Source organism: Aedes albopictus, chromosome 1, assembly GCF_035046485.1.
Source record: "Aedes albopictus strain Foshan chromosome 1, AalbF5, whole genome shotgun sequence".
NCBI lineage: Eukaryota > Metazoa > Arthropoda > Insecta > Diptera > Culicidae > Aedes > Aedes albopictus.
The window spans coordinates 37366600-37388234 of NC_085136.1; the positions used below are offsets into that span (position 1 = coordinate 37366600).

The 21635-nt window shown below is 42.5% G+C and overlaps 1 protein-coding gene across 1 annotated transcript in view; it reads right to left on the reverse strand.

Annotated features, from left to right (window-relative positions):
- The window catches only part of LOC109416786 (death-associated protein kinase related), a gene marked incomplete in the record, with an annotated part of 584944 nt that extends 563309 nt beyond the window's left edge, over nucleotides 1–21635 (reverse strand). The window contains 1 exon segment of the mRNA XM_062844370.1: nucleotides 19671–21635. Within this exon segment, the coding sequence (XP_062700354.1) occupies nucleotides 19671–19801 (131 nt within the window).

Genomic DNA, 21635 nt, shown 5'->3' on the forward strand with positions numbered 1-21635 from the left:
ACATACGAAGTAATTTGAAGCTGTTCTATAAAAAAACTGAATTTCTACAGAGTAGTATTTTCATTGATTTATTCTTTGAAATACACAGAATACAGAATCCAAAATCTGTCATATAACAAAAAGGGTAATACTAAGTGTATAAGACCTTAAAACAGTCACAAGATTTAAAAATGTTTATGTATTTAATAACTGATAAATTGAAGTCGAGGTTTGCGATGTCGTCTAGCTTCCAGCCACTGTGCCACGACTACACCTAATGGTGTTCACTATTTTCTAACGGAAGTGGAAGCATCAGGTCAAGATTCTTCCTGGAAATAACCGCTGCATGGAAGAAGTGGGAAGCAAGGAACGTAGTGCTTACTGTGCCGTGTTCAAGAAACACAGAAGTTCTACGACGGGTGGATCTGAAGTGACCGAAAGGTGGAAGCAGCACTTTGACAAACGCCTTAATGTCGTAGAAAATGAAAGCCATATTCACCACCTTCAAACTACCAAAGAGCTGAAAAGGATTCTTCGATTTTGAAGCAGCGTACGATTCAGTGTAAAGAAATGAGCTTTGGCAGATAATATCGGAACATGATTTTCCGGCGAAACTAATACAGTAAGTGTGTTCGCGGATATGTTCAGAAAATTCCATACCAGGATTTGGTAGGTCGACGCAAAAAGTAAACAGTAAGTAACTGTGTACGTGGCTAGATTTGGAAGATTGCTTGACAGGAGTTAATTAATCGATACAAGTGTACAATGTTTGAGTGCGTGGCTAGATTCGGGACATTCCTTGCTGGAAGTGTGTTGTTCGGCGCTAAAAGTAATCATTGAGCGTGTGTGCGGATAGATTCTGAAAATGTTTTGCCAGGAGTTCATTGTTCGGCACAAAATGTAAACAATAAAGCAGTGCGCAGAAACAGAGGATAATTAAAATAACTGGAATAGGCAATTTTTGGTCAACTTTTAATTAAAGTAATATTCTGAAATATTTTCAGAGTTTTAATCTTCTTAAACCATTAGACAAGTAATTTAATGTAGTTTCATAGCCGTAGAAGTTATCACGGTCAAAGACCACAGGAAATAATCAGGATATAGTTAGGACATGTCCAAGAAGTCAAATTTGTCATCCAATTTTGGAAATGATAAGTTTTAAGAAATTATGTTTAGTCAATACGAAGAAAACATAATCTTTTCTTGGGACAATGGTCCAAAATGAATGAAAATCAACAAAGTTGAGATCATTTCCCTGGAATCGGTTCCATTATGAGGTTTATGGAACACATTCTTCACTTAAAGCATATCGTGTTACAACTCTCTCTCTTAAGTGTTTTACATGAATAAAAAGGCTTGTGAGAAATCGAACCGATTGGCCGTTTCCGGAACTACCCAGGTGCCAAGGGGAACCTTTAGTAGAAGACATTTGCAACTCTTCACCAAAACAACTCATTTTTCATGTTTTTGCATGAACAGTTTTTTGTTGTTTGAAATTGACTCCAATGGCCACTTCGAAAACCACCCAGGTGCTTCAAAGGAACCTGTAGTAGGGGCACCACCACCACCATCACCAAAACATATCGTGCGACAGCTTATTCCTCATGCATTTACAAGAAAAGCATTAAAAAAGGCATTAGTAGAGGCAAATTTCGCTCAGTTCCACCGGCGTTTCTTTTAAGGTTCAAATTACGTGTCTCGTCAACGACGTTTTCGAAAGGAGAATTTCTTTTCTACCAGCGTAAACCGGATGGGTGATTCCGCCAGATATTTCAGAGGGTTCTTCTAGAAGTTCCAACCGGGAATCCCAATCGGGAGTGTCCAGAACTTCCTCCAGATGTTCCACTGGAAAATTCCGCGAGAATTTATAGAAGAATGCGAAATTCTTCTAGGAATTCTTCGTAGAGTATCATCGAGATTCTCCCAGGAGTTCCGCCGGGATTTCCTCTAGATGACCAACCGGGACCTCCAGGGGTTCTATCGAGAATTCCTGCATGACGACTTCCATCGGGAATTGCTTTTGATGTTCAACCGGGACTTGGTTCCGCCGAAAATTCTTCTAGGAGTTTTATCGAGATTTTCTCTACAGAGAGTTCTTCTAGAAGCTCCACCTGGAATTCCTTTAGGAGGTATCGGAAGTTCCTCCAGATGTGGCACTAGAAATTCATCTAGAAGATCAATCGGAACCTCTAGAGGTTCCGCCGGGAATTTCTGTAGGAGTTCCACGAGAATTTTTCCGAAGAGTGCAAAATTCCTCTAAGAGTTCCACTGGAAATTCCTCTAGGAGTACCATCGAAAATTAGTCTAGGAGTTTCGCCGGGAATTCCTCTAGATGACCAACCGGGACCTCCAGGGGTTTTCCGAGAATTCCTGCATGAGTTCCACCGGGAATTTATGCAGATGATCAACCAGGACATCTTACTCTAGAATTTACTCTAGAAGTTCAACCGGGAATTCCTCTAGGAGCTGCAAGAAAAATTCCTAGACGTCCAGTAGATGTTCCATCGGAAATTCCTGTAAGAATTCCACCAGGAAACCATCTGGGAGTACCATCGAGATTTTCGCTAGAGCATTCGCCGAAAATTCTTTTCGATTAACAGGGACTTCCAGAGGTTCAACTGAAATTTTTTCTATGATTTCCGTCAGGAATTCTTCTAGAAGTTCCACCTGGAGTAGTAGCTGGAAATACTCTAAAAGTTCCACCAAGGATTCCTCTCGGAGTTTTATAGAGATTTTCTCTAGGATTTCAACCGGAAATTCCACATGGAGCTGCACGGAAAAATCCTGGAAGTGTTCCACCGGAAATTCTCGTAGGAGTTCCATCGCGAATTTCTGTAGGAGTTATACCTGGAAGAAATCTAGAAGTTCCATCGAGATTTTCTCTAGGGGTTCCCCCGGGAATTTCACTAGGAGCTGCACGGAGAATTTCTGGAGGTGTTCCACCAGGAATTCCCGTAGGAGTTCTATCACGAATTCCCGTAGGAGTTCTATCACGAATTCCTCTAGGAATTCTACCTGGAAATACTCTAGAAGTTCAACCGGGAATTCCTCTAGAGGTTCCATCGAGATTTTCTGTAGGAGTTCAAAGAGGCATTCCTCCATAAGCTGCATGGGGAGTTCTATCGCGAAATCCACTGGGAATTCCATCGCGAACTCCTCTAAGAGTTGCGCCGCGAATTACTCTAGGATTGCCACCGGAGATTTTCACTAGGACTTCAACCGGTAATTTCTATTGATCAATCGGAACTTCCAAGGGTTCCACCGAAAATTCCTCTAAGAGTTCCGCCAGGAATTCCTCTAGAAGTTCCATCGAGACTTCCTCTATAGGAGCTGCATGAGGAACTTCTTGAGGTGTTCCACCGGGAATTACTCTAGGAGTGCCACCGGAAATTTATTAATGAGTTCCTCTGGGAATTCCACTATTCCCAGAGGGGAATAGTTCCTCTGGGATATTCCGCCGGTACTTCCTTTATAAGTTCCATCGTGCGTTTCTCTAGAAGTGCCGTCAAAGAAAATTCCTTTAAGAATTCCACCAGGAATTTCTCCGAACTCCTGGAGATTTTCACTAAGACTTCCACCGGGAATTTCTTTTGATCAACTCTAGGAGTTCCATTGAGAATTCTCTAGGGAATTCCTCTAGAGGCTGTACGGAGAATTCCTAGAGGTGTTCTACGAGGAATCCCTGTAGGAGTTCCACTGCAAATTTCTCTAGGGGTTTTGTCTGGAAAAACTCTAGAAGTTCCACAGAGAATTCTTTTTTGAGTTCCGCCGGGAATTCCTCTAGAAATTCCATCGAGATTTTTTCTAGAGGTTCAGCAGGAAATTCCTCAAGGATCTACACAGAGTGTTCCACTTCTAAGAGTTTCGCCGGGAATTCCTCTAGGAGTTCTATCGAGATTTTCTCTAGGAGTTCAACCGGGAATTTCTCTAAGAACTGCACAGAGAACTGCTAGAACCGTTCCACTGGGAATTCCTGTAGGAGTTCCATCGCGAATTTCTCTAGCTGTTCTACCTGGAAATACTCCAGAAATTCCACCGTGATTCATCTGAGTTCCGCCGGGAATTCCTCTGGGAGTTCCATCGACATTTTCTCTAAGAGTTCATCCAGGAATTCCTCTAGGAGGTACACGGAGAATTTTTAGAGGTGTTTCACCGGGAATTCCTGTAGGAGTTCCACCGGGAATTCCCCAAGAAGCTGTACGGGGAATTCCTCGAGATGTTACACCGGAAACTCCTGTAAAAGTTCCATCATGCATTCTGCTAGAAGTTCCACCAGGAATCACACTAGGAGTTCCACTAGAAACCCCTTTTGGACTTTTGGAGATGCACGAAAAATTACTCGAGGTGTTCCGTCGAGAATCCCTCGGAGTGTTCCGTCGGGAATTCCTCGAGGTGTTCCGTCGGAATTCCTCCAGAAGTTCAACCGCACGTAGAATTGCTAGAGGTGCACCACCAAGAATTGCTGTAGGAGTTCCATCGCGAATTTCTCTAGGAGTTCCACCGGGCATTCCTCCAGGAGTGCCACCGGGCATTCCTCCAGGAGTGTCACCGGGAATTCCTCCAGGAGTTCCACCGGGAATTCCTCCAGGAGTTCCTCCGGGAATTCCTCCAGGAGTTCTTCCGGGAATTCCTCCAGGAGTTCCTCCGGGAATTCCTCCAGGAGTTCCTCCGGGAATTCCTCCAGGAGTTCCTCCGGGAATTCCTCCAGGAGTTCCTCCGGGAATTCCTCCAGGAGTTCCTCCGGGAATTCCTCCAGGAGTTCCTCCGGGAATTCCTCCAGGAGTTCCTCCGGGAATTCCTCCAGGAGTTCCTCCGGGAATTCCTCCAGGAGTTCCTCCGGGAATTCCTCCAGGAGTTCCTCCGGGAATTCCTCCAGGAGTTCCTCCGGGAATTCCTCCAGGAGTTCCTCCGGGAATTCCTCCAGGAGTTCCTCCGGGAATTCCTCCAGGAGTTCCTCCGGGAATTCCTCCAGGAGTTCCTCCGGGAATTCCTCCAGGAGTTCCTCCGGGAATTCCTCCAGGAGTTCCTCCGGGAATTCCTCCAGGAGTTCCTCCGGGAATTCCTCCAGGAGTTCCTCCGGGAATTCCTCCAGGAGTTCCTCCGGGAATTCCTCCAGGAGTTCCTCCGGGAATTCCTCCAGGAGTTCCTCCGGGAATTCCTCCAGGAGTTCCTCCGGGAATTCCTCCAGGAGTTCCTCCGGGAATTCCTCCAGGAGTTCCTCCGGCAATTCCTCCAGGAATTCCTCCGGGAATTCCTCCAGGAGTTCCTCCGGGAATTCCTCCAGGAGTTCCACCGAGAATTCCTCCACGAGTTCCACCGGGAATTCCTCCACGAGTTCCACCAGGAAATCCTCCACGAGTTCCACCGGGAATTCCTCCAGGAGTTCCACCGGGATTTCCTGCAGGAGTTCCACCGGGATTTCCTCCAGGAGTTCCACCGGGATTTCCTCCAGGAGTTCCACCGGGAATTCCTCCAGGAGTTCCACCGGGAATTCCTCCAGGAGTTCGACCGGGAATTCCTCCAGGAGTTACACCGGGAATTCCTCCAGGAGTTCCACCGGGAATTCCTCCAAGAGCTCCACCGGGAATTCTTCCAGGAGCTCCACCGGGAATGTAATGTAATGTTAATGTAATGGAAATCTGGCGTTCGATTTGAAAAGGTCGAATCTGCGTAGGAATCACAGCAAACATACGACCTATTCAAATCGAACGCCAGAAATGTAAAATTTAGATATACACCCTATTCTATTGTCAGCATTTGGAATTGAACAAGATTTTGCTATTTTAACTTCTATACAACACTTTACAAGTTTTACAACAATCATCTGTTACAAAAATCCCAAATAATCGCAAAAAAACCTAAACTGTCTAAGGTTTGACCGAACTTGGAGAATTCTGGCAACTCTCAAGTTTTAACCATAAATTTTGACAAAACGATCTTAGATTCCGATAAAACCTAGAATTCAGTTATAGCATAGGAACTATCTTGAAGGTGTTAGATTCACCAATCGACTCGAACCCCTCGAACCACACAACCTTGAATCACCACCCCAGTCAGTGACTGGCTGCTATGCTAGTTGATCGGAGTTTTGCTCGGCCAGACTCGACTGACTTCAGCACGGGAATCCCACTTTGCGGTCTGCCCCACCGCCGCCAGAAGTACCTAGGTATTCGACTTGTTGAGCACCCCGAGAGGGAGAGAGGTGTACTGTAAGAACCAACTGACCATGCAGTTGGGTGGGAGCCATCCAACCATCCATCGCATCGTGTGGAGCACACGGAGAAATGGCAGAACTAATCCCTCTTGGCATTGCTGTTTCGCTGCTTCTTCTTCATCTTTCACCTCATCTTTCATCGAGTGGAGTAGCTCTCCCTCGGGAGGAGAATGTACACAACGCCGTAACACTGCTGACTGCAGCGCAGTTGATCGACCTTGGTCTTGCTGGTGGTGGTGGTGCTGCTGCTGTATCAGCCAGCCAACCATCATCCATCGCCGGACGGAAGATCTGGAGAAAGAGAGCGCGCGCGTACACACGAGGAGAAAAGTCCAAAAGGCGAACGACCTTGGCGATCGTGATTGAAGATTATCAAGTTGCAAACAGGTTAGCCCGGTACTGCAGACCTCGAGCAGCACTGACGACGACGACCATCATGGACCCCTATCCATGGAGAAGGTGGATAACTGTTCTTTTACTCGGATCAAAAACTGCACTCCGACGCGAAATAAGCCCTTTTTAGTTGGCCATTAGAGTTCGTCCGTGGAAGAGAAAAAGATCGTCTACAATAACGCAGGCGCGCAGGTGCTTATTAGCATTTATTATGGATGGTTGGAGGCCGACCTTGCCTCTTGAACGCACGTTCAAATTGGTTCACATCTACGTCGATCTCTATGTACGTACATATAGGTAAACGGGGAAAAATCGACAAAATACGACTAGAATTGACTAGTTTCGACGCGTTCGAGCACACCGAAGTCAGCGCCTGTGGACAGAAGCAAGCGGGTACTTACTCATCATCGTAAAGTACCGTAAACTAAGGCCAAATTGATTACCTTTGAACAATAGCAATTACCTGCAGAGGCTTTTTAGTAGCGGTTGAAGGAGGGAGTTTAATGTGAACAATTATAAATTGGTGAGCTCGTTTCATGTTAATATTTATCTTCGTAGAGAAGAGCGCATCGCATAACTAAGTTTAGATATGCGAGAGAAAGTTCAAATCTTTTCCGATAACTAGGACTCCAAAACCTTCCCAAACATTCTGGAGTGTCAAGGCCTTTTGATCTACAGTCGTAACAAAGTACCTGGTATACTTCAAACCCAGTATTAGAGTATGATATCAGACTTTAGCTTGTGCTGCAATTGGCTATCAATCAGTCATTCATTCCAGATCAACGATGTTTCAGAGTAATCAACTTCCCCCCAATTCACAGTTCACCAAACGACACCCCTAAACTGACGAATCTTTGTCCGATGACGACGACGACGACGATCGTTCCAACCGCTGCGTTCGAAGAAAGAAACGTGTTCAGCATGACGGTGGTGGTGCGATGAGGTACCACACCACCGTACACCATGTGTGGATGGATGCCTATGCAAATTTAGCGATTTTTTTTGTCGGATTTCGTTGTTGGTCGTATCGCTCCTAATACACCTGCTGCGCTGCTACGCCCTGGACGTCGTCGTTGTTCGTGAGCGTGGTGTGCTTAGAGAGGACGTGCTCTGTAAGCTTTCGATAGGGCGTGCTATTTCGCATGTTGTTGTCATTGCTAGAGCACTACTGATAAGATGGGAACGAGTTTTTTTTGTTTGTCTGTGGTGGTCGTTGCATTGTGTTGTGTAGCGACCGCCAGGCTTATCTGCTCTTCAACGGTATCTCTGCTGTGTAGTAGCAAAACGGGCGGGTGGATGGGCATCATCAAAGTGCGCGCTCCTAATAGCTATCACACGACGACGAACGGAGCAGAACAAGGGCGATGACGACGCTGGAGCTCGATATCGATTTCGTTTATTGCAACGGAATCGTTTTCTTTGTGTCTGATTGCGGTTGATGTGCGATGCTAAATTTGCGACTTGTTACACTTCAAAAGAGTTGCAATCGTTAATCCAACAGTGATCCATCTTAAATTTGTTAGGGAGACTAAGGTGGGCTGGTCAAACAAAACGTGTGCCTTTACTCTTCAAGGCCGCGTTTTGTTCTGTACACATTTAGAATACGAATTATTGTGTTTCTCTTCTAGTATTTAACTTTATTTTGGGAAAGCATTCCGATATAGCTTGGGTACTCCAAATTGTCCTTGAGTTCAGATCGTTCAATCTACCAGCGTTCAGTCAACTGCTACCTTGTACACGTATTACCACAATATCGTCCAAACTGTGCTTGATTTCAGATCTTCGGTTACTACTGAATTAATAGATTTTAAGAATAAGTTCCACAGATTTTATGAGCTCTTGTGTCTGTGAATGATGTTACAGATCTAGGTTAAAATAGATTGCTCCACATAACAAACTTTGTAGATTTCGACCACAAAGTCAAGAGAGAGGCCACCAGAGCTTATACCCCAAGAAACAACTATTCAATGGAACAGAAACTACTTTCAGAAGCTATAATTCCGAAAAGTATTTCAAGGACTTAGGTGATAGCAAGCAAGACACCACCTTATCCCGAACAAAGGAGAACTACACCTTGTCCAACACGCCTGAACCACAAACAATCGACGGTCTCAATTCGGATATAGTAGCTCTTCCCTAGCAACTTGTCGGCCGTATAGGATTACACTCACCACAGGAGTCACGTTCCATGCAGCTTGATAGGGGAAACAACGACTCTAGCACAATACTCGGAGCTTGCGAACGCGAGGAAATTTGGTGGTGTGACCTAAAGTTACGTTCTTACGTACGTACGTGACCCGTTTCTGATCGGTGTATCTTCCTTAAAACTTCGACAAACAAGTTCCAATTTCTTACGAATTTGATAGCAACGAGGTCGACGTTGCTAGAAACAAAAAAATCGCTTCGACAGAAAGTGTTAAACTCAAGCTTTGAACGAGTTTCCAGACAATTCCGGAACTGTGACCCGTATAGATTTCTAGTCTATTTCTTGCCCTACCTCTTCAACCTAGTTTTAAAGGAGTTCGAAGGATATTTCAGAGACGTTTCAGGTGGTATTAGTGGGTTTCAAGGGACTCCAGAAGAGTTCCCGCTGGTTTCAAGGGGGTTTCAGGAGAGCTTCAGAGGGGTCCCAGAGAAGTTTCGTGGGGGTTTTAAGGCGTTTTATAGCGTCTCAGTGGATGTCAGTAAATCGACACTTTCCAGAGAGCTTAAGGGTTGTTTCAAAGGTGTTTTAAGGTGTTTCAATGGCGTTTCATTGGGTTTCAAGTGGGTTCCCGAGAGTTTCAGGGGGTCCTTGAATCTCAGGGGTTTTTATGTACATGGATTTCAAAGCGTTTCAAGGCATTTCAGGGGGTTTTCGCGAGACTTCAGGGGAATCACCAAGATTTCATTGCTAGGTTTCATATTCATTAGGACAGTTAGGATTGATTCTGAGAGTCAGGGGGTTTGAGAGGGGTTTGAATTAGTGTCAAAGGCTTTCAAAGGGTTTCCGGGACGTTTCCGGGGGTGTCAGAGGGCTTCGGAAGAGCTCCATGGGGGTTTCGGAAGGATTTCAGGAGGGTTTCAGGGAGGTTTCATGGGATTTCAGGGGCATTCCTGAGGGTTTAAGAGCAGCTCCCAGGGCTCTACGAAGGTTAATAGAGAGACTTCAAAGCAGTTCAGGAGGTTTCAATGAGTTTTCATTGCCTGCACGTGAGTTTAGAAGAATTTTGCACGGGTCTTAGGGGGGTTCCAGAAGCGTGCCAGAGGGGTCGAACGTCGTTGAAAGGTTTCAGAGGAGTTCCGGGCCCTTACCAGGGGTTTCAGAGGGCTTCGGAAGAGCTTCAGAGGGGGTTTCGGAAGGGCTTCAGGAGGGTTTCATGCCGTTACTGTGAGTTGTTGGAGGGCTTCTGGGGGACTCCTGGGGATTTTACAGAAGTTTTTGATGCCTTCCTGATGTTCTCGGTGTTCTAGAGGGTTTCTGGAAGGAAAGGGTTTAAGAGAAGCTCCCAGGGGCCTACTGGGGTTTTAGAGAGATTACAAGGCAGTTCAGAGGGTTTCAATGACTTTTCATGGGCTTCAAGTGAGTTTAAGAGAAACTTACACGGGTCCTAAGGGAGTTCCAGAAGGGCTCCTGGGAGATTTCAGATGAACTCCCTGAAGTCCTCGGTGTTATAGATTCTAAAAGGTTACTCAAAGGCTTCAGGAGAGTTTCCAGTTATTTCAGGGGGTTTGCTTAGGGTTTGAGAAAAGCTCCCAGGGGTCTACGGGGGGTTTTAGAGAGGCTTCATCAAGGCAGTTTAGGGGATAACAATGAGTTTTCATTGGCTTCAAGTGAGCTTAAGAGGAAAGTGCGCGAATCACAGGAGAATTCCAGAAGTGCGACAGAGGGGTTTAATGGCGTTACAAAATTTCAGAAGGATCCGGGGTGATCTCAGCAGATTCAGATGGCTTAGGAAGAGCTTCAGGGAGGAGGGGGCTTCGGAAGGGCTTCAGGCAGATTTTAGGGCGTTTCAGTTAGTTTCATGAGGTCTTCATTTGCTTCAAGTGAGTTTAAGAGAAACTTACGCGGGTCCTAAGGGGTTCCAGAAGGGCTCTTGGGAGATTTCAGAGGGGCTCTCTGAAGTCCTCGGTGTTATAGATTCTAGAAGGTTACTTAAAGGCTTCAGAGGAGTTTCCAGCTATTTCAGGGGGTTTGCTTAGGGTTTGAGAAAAGCTCCCAGGGGTCTACGGCGGGTTTTAGAGAGGTTTCAAGGCAGTTTAGGGATAACAATGCGTTTTCATTGGCTTCAAGTGAGTTTAAGAGGAATTTACGCGGATCCCAGGAGAATTCCAGAAGTGTGTTAGAGGGGTTCAATGGCGTTAAAAGATTTCAGAAGGATCCGGGGCGATCTCAGCAGTTTCAGATGGTTTAGGCAGGAGGGGGGGGGGGGCTTCGGAAGGGCTTCAGGCAGATTTTAGGGCGTTTCAGTTAGTTTCATGAGGACTTCAGGGGGATGGGTGACAAAACGACGAAAGACAAATTGTCCAATGCCAAAACGTCGAAAGGACTAAACGTCGAAAAGTGAAAAAATAGGTTTCCGTTAAAAGAATAAAGAACTCACTATTATCTTAGATCATTAGTTCTCGACATTTTGTATTTTCGACGATTTGTATTTTTCGAAGTGTTGGCATTCAACCTTCTGGTATTCTACGTCTTGGCATTTGACGTTTTATCTTTCGACATTTTGTCCCTAAACCATCCAGGGTGTCTCCCGGTGTTCTAGGATTTCAGGAAGGCTTCAAGGGTGTTTCCGGGGTTTGCTGAGGATGTAGGAGATCCCAACATGATGCACGAGGAAGGTTAAACACTTTAAAATACTCTCTTTGAACACTTATAACTCTTCACTTTAGATTATACTTAACACTCATCGTTTGAAAACTCAGCCCATAAAACAGTCCCCCAACTGATATCTAAACACATAAATTTCATTTAAGATATGTCACCACAATGGTAATACTCAAATAGAATTTACCTAAATGGAGGTTCTAATGTATCACAATTTCACCAAAGGTTTCTACTTGTGGTACTCAAAGACCTTATCCATGATGAAGACTATTGTAGTTTTTGAAGACGGTATTTTCGCCGTTCTGGGTGCAACCTCGGTTTAGTACACGTTTGTAAAGATCGGTTTTCAAGCGGTTAAAGCATTATTCAAATCACTTAGAACGTCACTTAGATGGATGACGACTAAAGTATTCCATTGGAAATGATAGGAAATGAGTCTGAGAAAATAAACCCCACAATAGACGCATTTTCTTGTTGAGACTTCCAACAGATGCGTCCATTCTAACAGCACAAAACATATATGGTAGCTTGTTCAAAGACGGATGTAGTGACTCCGCTAGCGTAGTTGTAGTTGACAAGCACATATGCTCGAGACATGACACGCACCTGTGCCATTTCTTTAGCGAGAGTAGAAAACACTATGTTTAGAACCCAAGTAATATTTTGATGAACAAATAGTCTTGTAAGGGTTTTGAGAACCGCCACAAAACCTAATACGTTCCGTTTTAAGAACCACTTATAGTCAATTTTACTAAACAATGTTACTTGTGATTAAACTTCCTCTTACAAATGTAAGTTTCTTTGAAAGAATCTACAGAGATCGATTGTCGCTGTTCTTATATGCTGACAATTGACTTGAATAATCCCATCAAAGGCCAGAAAAAAACGTTGGATAGACGCATTTCAATATTACTAAAAACTCTGTTTGAAGATATTAGTGATTATATTAGAAAAACTTAATTTAATCAGCAATTTACTTATATTTGAAATTCTTGCTGCATTACCGAAGAATTCTTCGGCTTTAGAAATACCGTCACAAGAATTATGAGAAACTTCTTCGGCGATTGCAGTGAACGATGCTGCAGAAATTTTTCGATAACCATTCCAATGCGTAGTATTACGAGTAACAATAATAGATAGGTACTATGCCAGACGTTTTACCACTCATAGTTCATTCAGAGATTCCACGCTAATTTCTCTGGAAGTTTCTCCAGCTCTAGTATTTCTAAAGGACAGTGTTGATGAAATTTCCGGAAGCTTTTCCAAGTTTACTGTTGAGAAATTTCCACAGGAAAATCAAGTGAAAATCCTTCGTTGATAATCGTTACCATAAAACATGAATACGAAAACCTAATGCGTAATCCTCTAATACCAGCATGGAACCGGATCGAGCATAGAGCCCAGAGACGACTACCAGACAAAACATGACGGCAAAAATGTCGAGCATCATGAGACCGAGTCTAATCAAACAAGTGCACTGCTCCACACAACCACACACACGTATACACATTCGAAGGGCTGGAATTAGACGATGAACTCGTACCAGCCCCTTGACTCTGCGGATGTGATTACAGATGTTGTTGTTGTTGCTTCTCTCCTGCTCATCAATAGGCATATACAGATGCAGATAGAGGAGCCCCTATGCGATTAATCATTAATGAAAAATTCCACCCGACAGAAGCGTTTAATTTTTAATCAATAGCCTCAACTCAATCGGTCGGATGCGTTTCAAACACTGCAACTGTTCAGTGAGATGCACTCTAGTCCTCATGCTTAAAAACTCTACGTGCACGAGCATTTCTTCGGTGTGACATAAAATCGGGAACTGACGCAGCCATTTGAATGTTGACTGTTCACTGACTGAGAATGCATGCAATTTGCTTGAAAATTGATTATTTTTACTTGAAAAATGTTGAACTTAGTTTGGCGGTGAAATGGAAACTGCTTGACAGCCGAGGGGCGAGAAAATCAAACAATCTCAACAACCGATTACACCAAGGGGTTTCCAACAAGTTTTTTAATCATGGTAATCACAAGTAATCATGGTAAGTAATCATTAGTAATCCGTAGTAATCAATGGTAATCAGATGTAATCACTGGTAATCAGATGTAATCAATGGTAATCAGATGTAGGGGGGTGGGGGTAAGACGGACATGTTTAGGAAACACTCTATTTTGACAGTGTAAACAATGCGATAATCAAAATTTTATTTCCATAATATATACTTCAACTAAGGTACTTCACATTCTGCAAGCCGATTTTGCAATAAAATTTTATTTTCCATGACTTTTGAGATAATTAAAAGGTGATCTCCAAATGTATGTTTTTCAACAGTGTGGGTAAGACGGACCGGTAGAGTGGGTAAGATGGACACGTTTGGAAATTTAGCTAATACGCCTCTAATTGTGTTGAATGATGATTGTGGCCGTTTGTATTCGGTAGATCAATCATAGTAGAATCTAAATTTGGCCTAAAATCTCTTAACGAAACGTGTTTATGCAAATTAAAATCTATTTTGTAAATTGGAAACCTTCATAGACTGATAAACGCCTAACAGTATGCAATGCTCTGGTAAATTTTACAAAGTTCAAACTGTTCCAACAACAAAAACTCTTATATAATGAATTTTTCAACAAAAAATCAATATGAAATGCTTTATACGGCTTCCACAATCATTTTTGTACTCCATAGATTTCAATCTGTGAACAATGTGTGGGTTTTAATGTGTTTCTCATGGCACTATCAAAGTAACCCCAACACTGTCCGTCTTACCCACCCTCAAGGCGGACCGTCTTACCCCCACACAACGCAAAATAATCATTCCACCACCGTTATTCATAATCCATGTAATTTAACTGAATTTCGTTGTGTATAGGACGGAACAGTTTAAAACTACTGGGAAACTCAAAATAAAATGCAAAAACTTAGCAATTTAATGTTAAAAAACTTATTTATTGCCGCCTCAAAATTAGATCCCAGCACAAAAGCGTGTAGCCTGGTAAATGATTGATTATTTTTTGCACTTTTGACATAAGTTTTCTCTCATGGAGTGGTCAACTGATAAGAAGATAGAGTTAATCGTAAAAGAAAGTCAAATTTCAGCTCTTAAGTGACAGAACTAGTCAGTGGTCCGTCTTACCCACCCGGTCCGTCTTAAGCGCAATAATCTAATCTAATCTAATCTAATCTCACACTAACGCAGCCATTACTTGAATGCATCCTGGAAAATGAAGACTTTTCAAGTCTATCATTTTTCTTGTCTAACGGCCAGGCCAACTGCGCAGCATGTACCGCAGAGAAGATTTCAAGGGATAGAAAGGTTTCAACATAGTCAATATTTGAAAACAACCTACACCTTGAAGTCGAGGGGATAGATGGAAGCGTGGACCTCCCGTACCAAACGCTTCCAGATAACGATATAGATATTTAAACATGTTCGCATGTATTATTATGGTGATGTATACGGTGATTTGCTAAAAAATATTGATTAGTGCGCCAGGAATGGTGGTAAGATTCTTCACTGAAAAGAGAATAAAGGATTAAGTAATATGTACTGAATAAGGCATAAGTGATACGTTCGTTACAGTTACTATTTTTCAAAACATGGTATTATTATACAATAAAATTACCTGAATCCTCCTGAAATAAAAAGGTTTATTAGAAGTTAAACACAAAACATAAATTAAAACATAACCATTACAAAAATAAATCAAATTTTAATCTGGTGTGCTACCACTTTAGGCAGTAAAATAGCAAGATTAAAATTTGATGCAAAGTGGTAGATCTTACACCGTAACGCACCGTTCTAAGGTGATCTACCCACGTTACGGGAACCGGTCCGTCTTAAGCGCAATAATCAATGAACAAGTTTTTCCGTAATCAATCCGTTTTTCAGGTAATCAATTTAGTTGGAAACCCCTTGGATTACACAAGCAAATCCAGAATCTATTAATACATAAGTTGATGTCATTTTGTTATTATGTATTTTATCTTTATGTTTAATGTAATTTCCATACAGACATGCGTAAGTTAAATGTGGATCCAAAAATGATATTTTAAAGAGTTCATCGGTTGGATATTGTGCGTTTAGCACTAAATTGATTTCCAAAAAAACTTCATTGACTTCCGCTGCCTTTCCTATGCATTAAACGTAACGTCGGAAGTAGTGCGCTGTACAGTAAATCTGGTTTTCTATACAGCGTACTACTTCCGACGTAATGTTTAACGCATAGGAAAGGCAGCGGAAGTCAATGAAGTTTTTTCGGAAATCAATTTAGTGCTAAACGCACAATATCCCAACGAGTAATTCATCGATCGTTGTCAAATCATGTGTCGATCGAAAAAGTAGGCTCAGTCCAAAGAGTCAGCACCATGATCCGATCAGATTATGAAATGGAAACAATGCAACCGTCTCGTGACAGTTGCACCATGAGAAAACTACGTAAACCGCGTAAATCCACCTCCGTTTGACCGGCGACCTTGACGACAAACGTCACGTCGCATACTGCGATGCAAAACGCGTTCAGGTGAACGGGCTAATCCGTATCAGGGACAAGTGAATCCAATGCGATTTCGAACGTTGTGAAATATCTACACGTCCTTCGAAACAGATTGGGCTCCTCCGCAGATGCGAAAATTCTAAAATCAAGCAAGTAGGCTATGGAAGAAGCCTTATTTCGGTTTCCATTTGCACCTGCCATCTCCATGGCGATAGCGAGTGTGTGTTTATTTCTCTTCCTCCTTTGCTTTCGATTTTACGATAATCGATCCTGCGAAATGGTAGCAGGCCGTGGTTTGGTACGATCACCAGACGGCTATTTTTTGTGCTTTTTTTTTATAAATTCTCATTCGAAGCAGATGTTAAAAAGAAATCTACGGATATCTAAGAACAATAAAAAACGACTGTCTGGGGTTCGATGCCTTTGGCATCGTACGGATTGAAACATATAATCTGCAAATATTTATGATTTGAAGCTTTAGATAGACGATGTTTTTTTTTTACATTCTACAACAAGAACATTTTGTGCTCTTGTCAGGTGTTTCCAAATTGGATCGTTTTTGAAAGCAATGATCTCAATGAAATAAAAACAGATCATTCTGCATGCGTAAAAGTGAGCAATTTTCATTGCGAAAAGTCTCTGCACAGACCGAAGATTCGAACCCGTCACTCTCAGCATGGTCTGGCTGAATACTCGTGCGCCAGGTAGCTAATAAAACTTATTCACTTTGATGAAGTAAACATGCGACAGGACGTGGTTGCAGCCGGAAGCGTTACACAGTGGTACAGGCTCGCTTTGGTTAGTGGATTGCCGGATAGACGAGTGCACCGATGAACTGAATTCATCGCGGTCCGAGAATTTTGACACTAGAGCGGGGTCGCTTCCAATCAGAAGTGAAAGATTTCCAATCAGAATTGAACAATTCTGATTGGGAACGACCCCGCTGTAGTGTCAAAATTCTCGGAACGCGATGAATTCAGTTCATCGGTGCACTCGTCTATTGTCAAGTGCATTGTTGTGATGGAGTAATCCAACGATGAACCAAATTCACTCGGTCCAAGAATTTTGAAAGTGAAGCGGATGCGTTTCCAATCAGAATTGGACGATTCTGATTGGAATTTACTCCGCTCTAGTGTCAAAACTCTCGGACCGAGTGAATTGTGTTCACCGGTGGATAAGTCGATGGACTTATCCACCGATGAACCGAATTTATCGCGGTCCGAGAATTTTGACACTAGAGCGGGGCCATTCCCAATCAGAAGAGAACGATTTCCAATCCGAATTGAACAATTCTGATTGGGAATGGCCCCGCTCTAGTGTCAAAATTCTCGGATCGCGATGAATTCAGTTCATCGGTGCACTCGTCTTTAGATTGTGATTCATAGTGGATTTACCCACCTATGAACAAAATTCACTCGGTCCGAGAATGTTAACACTAGAGCGGGGCCGTTTCCAATCAGAATTGGACGATTTTGATTGGAATTCAGAATCGGTCCGATTTTAACACTAGATTGCAATTGGCCCGGCTCTAGTGTCAAAATTCTCGGACCGGGTGAATTTTGTTCATCGGTGGGTAAGTCCATTGTGTAACTGCGCCCCAGGTCTGGTTGTGTCCTATTCCACTGATTATTTGTGCAAGTGTTCGTGTTATGCTATATTCCAAACTAGCTCGATTGTCTGATCGTGAGGATTAAACAGAACCTCGATCATTGATTTTCTATGTGCACTCATCGATCGAACAACGTCTAAGAAAGCTCAGGAAGTTCATCAAAAGATCTTAATAAGTTACCCCAGAGAATTTTGAACGTCGAGGTTATGAAAAATTAACAAATAATTGATCAAGGCAGTGATTCAAACAAAAAGATATTTGAGCATCTAAGAACACGAAGTAAATTGATCACAAGATACCCAGACGAGCTTCGATTTCTGTACTTTCTCTAATATTAATTAGATTGATCAAAAGATCTCAACGGAAACACTCTACATAGAATAATGTGCTATTCACGATAGTTAATTCAGAGATAGTGTAGCAACGCCTTTGTGGCTGACAAGCAGACATACTCGAGGTATGACACGTAGCAAACACTACGTTTACAAGGTTTCCAAGACAGAAGTTCTCCTTACAAAAGTAAGATTCTTGAATCAAAGCCATCATTTGCAAAGTCTGCGGATTGATTGTTGTTGTTGCTGATCACAGTTATCCTACCCCACGCCAGACTAAGGAGGAAAAGATTTGCAAAGACGATCAATTGCCCAAATTTTACGATATTCAAAAAATATATATGAAGGCCTCAATGCATTGCACCTTGGAACATCGATCGTTGAGGTTGTTGAAAGTATCAGTAGTAGATTGGTCTAAAATGGGTGATGGTTGCTTAGAGTCTAGTTATATTGACGTGGGAAACTTTTTGAATCAGGGAAGCTCAATCTTAGACCTTAGAACACTTTATTGATTGATCTAAGCATATCAATGAGTAACTATTAACATTAACAAAGGGAAATTGCCAAACACTAAACATTTGCTTGTTGGGGCTTCCAACCGATGGTTGTTAATTCTGAGTTGAGTGTAGCAACGCTTTCGTGGGTGACAAGCACACATGCTCGAGGCATGACAGGCAGCAAACATCGCGTTCACAAATCTATCAAGATGGAAGTTCTCCTTGCGAAAGCAAGGCTTCTTGGACTAAAAACAATGCCAATGATTTATATTAATTTAACCTTACGAATTTTTTGAGAGATTTTTTAAGTTAACTCTCCAGAGCTGGAAAAAGATATTTATGCAAGTATTGTTCAAATAAATTATCTAGAATGTTTCTAATGAATTCCTCCATGGCTTCCAACAGAACATTTTCCTGGAATTCAATCAGGAATTTGGCCTTTGGATTCAATAAGGAATATCTACAGGGATGTATACAAAAACTCTGACAATAGTGTTGCCGGAGGGAGCTTTCGTTTAGAGATTTCACCTGGATTTTCTCTAATATTTTCCTCAGAGGTTGTTATTGGAGTCATTCAGAAATGCAGCAGAGATTTTGCATCGTAGCTATACCCTTTAGACTGGAAAAGTAATTAAAATTTCAACGTTAGTTTTCTTGATTAAATTAGGGTTATGGATTATTTCTACTATTTTGAGATTCGAGGATTCTCAAAAGAAGTAAGTCATCGAACTCTCTTTATACAAACTACTAAGGAGCAAACGAATGCATGCACAGACTATTTTTTAATTTATTTTCAAGGCAATTTTTTCTTGGAGGTAAATTATATAAAAGAATAACCGAGGAATTATTTTACGAATTTCAAGAAAAACTTCAACAATTTTTTCACAAGGTGGAGCTTAATAACATGTTAGGCACGAATAAACTCAAATCACCAAAAACATTTTCCAGAAATTCCCAAAAGCGTTAGAAACAGAAACTCTGCCGAAAAACATTAGCAGATTTCTCCTTTTCTTGACATTGTTGATGCTTGCATTACTTCGTAAATGAAATATAAGCATCAAAGCGGCCATGCCAAGTGTGCTGCATTACAAAAATTACACTAAAAGAGAAAAATTGATACGACAGAACGGAATTATTGGTTTAATATTACCATCAAGAAACTAACTTTAGAATTCAAATAGATATTTCAGGAAATTACTGAACAATTCATTGAATGAGAATATTTTTGGATTTTTTTTGTGAAACATATCATTTTAAAACCATCTAGTAACCTCTAGTAACATAAACTCAGTTAAATATATAAGAATAATGACCATGACATAAAACACACAATACTCACTTTGCAAACCAGCTCTCCTCGATGTCGTAGATCTCGGCCAAGTCCTGCTGGACCCGCAACTGCTGCAGCCGGGACTCGTCCACGTCCAGCCGGCCATCGCCGACGTGTCGAAAACCTTCCGGTAGTAACATGCTGCCTTCTCTATTCACGCCTTCTAATCTTATCTCGTATAGCTAGCTATTCGTTTTGGTGCAAAATATTGCAACAGGAAAAACTTAACCGACTGACACTGATGCAAATCACTTGGCAGGTTCTAGAATATTTTCCTTATACTATAAATCTAATATTTTTCTCTTCTTAATGAAAGAATTGGCACTTGGTTTCACACTCCCGACGCACTCTCACTCAAACGATTGTGGTGACCTCCAAACGAGCTTTACACAAGGGGGTGGTAGGTCGACGCAGATCGACACGGGGATTGGTTTCTATTTCGATAGTAATTCTACACACAGCTCACAGAAGCTCGACACGGCGGAGACTCTTATGTTAATTTCCAAGGCAAGCTTCAATGTAAACACACGGGTCGCAGCAGGCTACTTTGCTTGAACTTGCACCACGGAGGAGAAACATTTGACGCGACAAACACTTGACAAATTCCTCCTTCGACACTGAAGCAAATTTCGCGTCGGATTTTATAAAAGTGTAATGTTTGCCACCTGCCCGATTTTTTCCACGGAATTTTTCGTCTCAAAATCGAAAACAATCCTGCCTTATGTTTCTGTGTTATTGGCTGCACTATTGCTGATGCTGTTGCTATCTTTCGCCCCTTGCAACACTCACACAATTTCGCTTTCGAGTTTCTTTTGCCTCAGCTGCTGCTGCTGCCTGCTACGTTACAGTCGCGTGTAGTTTGCCTTTTCTAAGCCCCTTCTATGGGTATTTGTGCAAACACGAACACATACGGCCGAATCGCTGCCTACTATATTCCAGGGAACGTACAGCAGACTGTTGCTGTTTTGTGACTGCAAATTCAACACCTTTTATCTCCCGTGAACCACACCGTCCCGAAACGGCTTATCTTGTTTGCTTCGGACACCGATTAAAATCAGTGTTGATAAATCTCGCGACACACAAAAAAAGTTGCAATCCACACTGATAATGGCAATTCCCTCTGTACGATCGCAGTAGACCGGATGTTTAAGACTTGATCGTGACTCGCTCTTCCTCGCTTCTTCTAGCCCACTGCCCAACGCCACTTCTTCCACAACTTTTCCGTTTTCTTCGGTATGTGCGGTGCTCTTTGCTGAATTTCTGTTTATTGCAGCAGCACCGCCAGAGGGCCTTTCACATTCACAAAACCCTTTCACAGACAAACGTGCCCGCAACACTCACACACCAGCAAGTGGGTATCGAGTGAGTGACGACGAAAGAAGGCAGGAAAAAAACTCTTCCAGATTCGACTGTCTGTTGATTTTTCCCGTCACTACTGTCTGGCGCACCACCTCACCACTCAACTCACACGCACGCGATATGCTATGATGGCAGTCAGGATTCCTGACCAGGGAGAGGCAGATCCTTTTTCACCGAGGACCTAACACAGTACGGTAAGCAGGGACAACTCTCACTCTCCCATAAATAAAACTGATTGCTTCAATTCACCAGGATAAACTTTTTTTCCGATTTATGAAACAGTTTTAACACCACGCCCGCCCGCGGAGAATATTATTCCTGTTTTTGGCCAAAAGATAATATTCTGTACTTCTTATTAGAATTCGATTGCTTCTAACTATATCGTACGAACTACAACACTTCTAGTAATGCTAACTAAGAACTTGTAAAACGAAATTAGTGTGTATGGTGTAATAATATTCCTATTGGTGCTGCGTGCGCGTCCAACTGCGAACAACGTTCGATTCTGACTGACTCACCGCACTCTCGGTTGGTCTTTCCACTCGTACACTTCACTGATGTTCAGTTTCAGTCAGTGTTCAACAGCAGATCAGATTCCGTCCCGTCCCGTCCGTG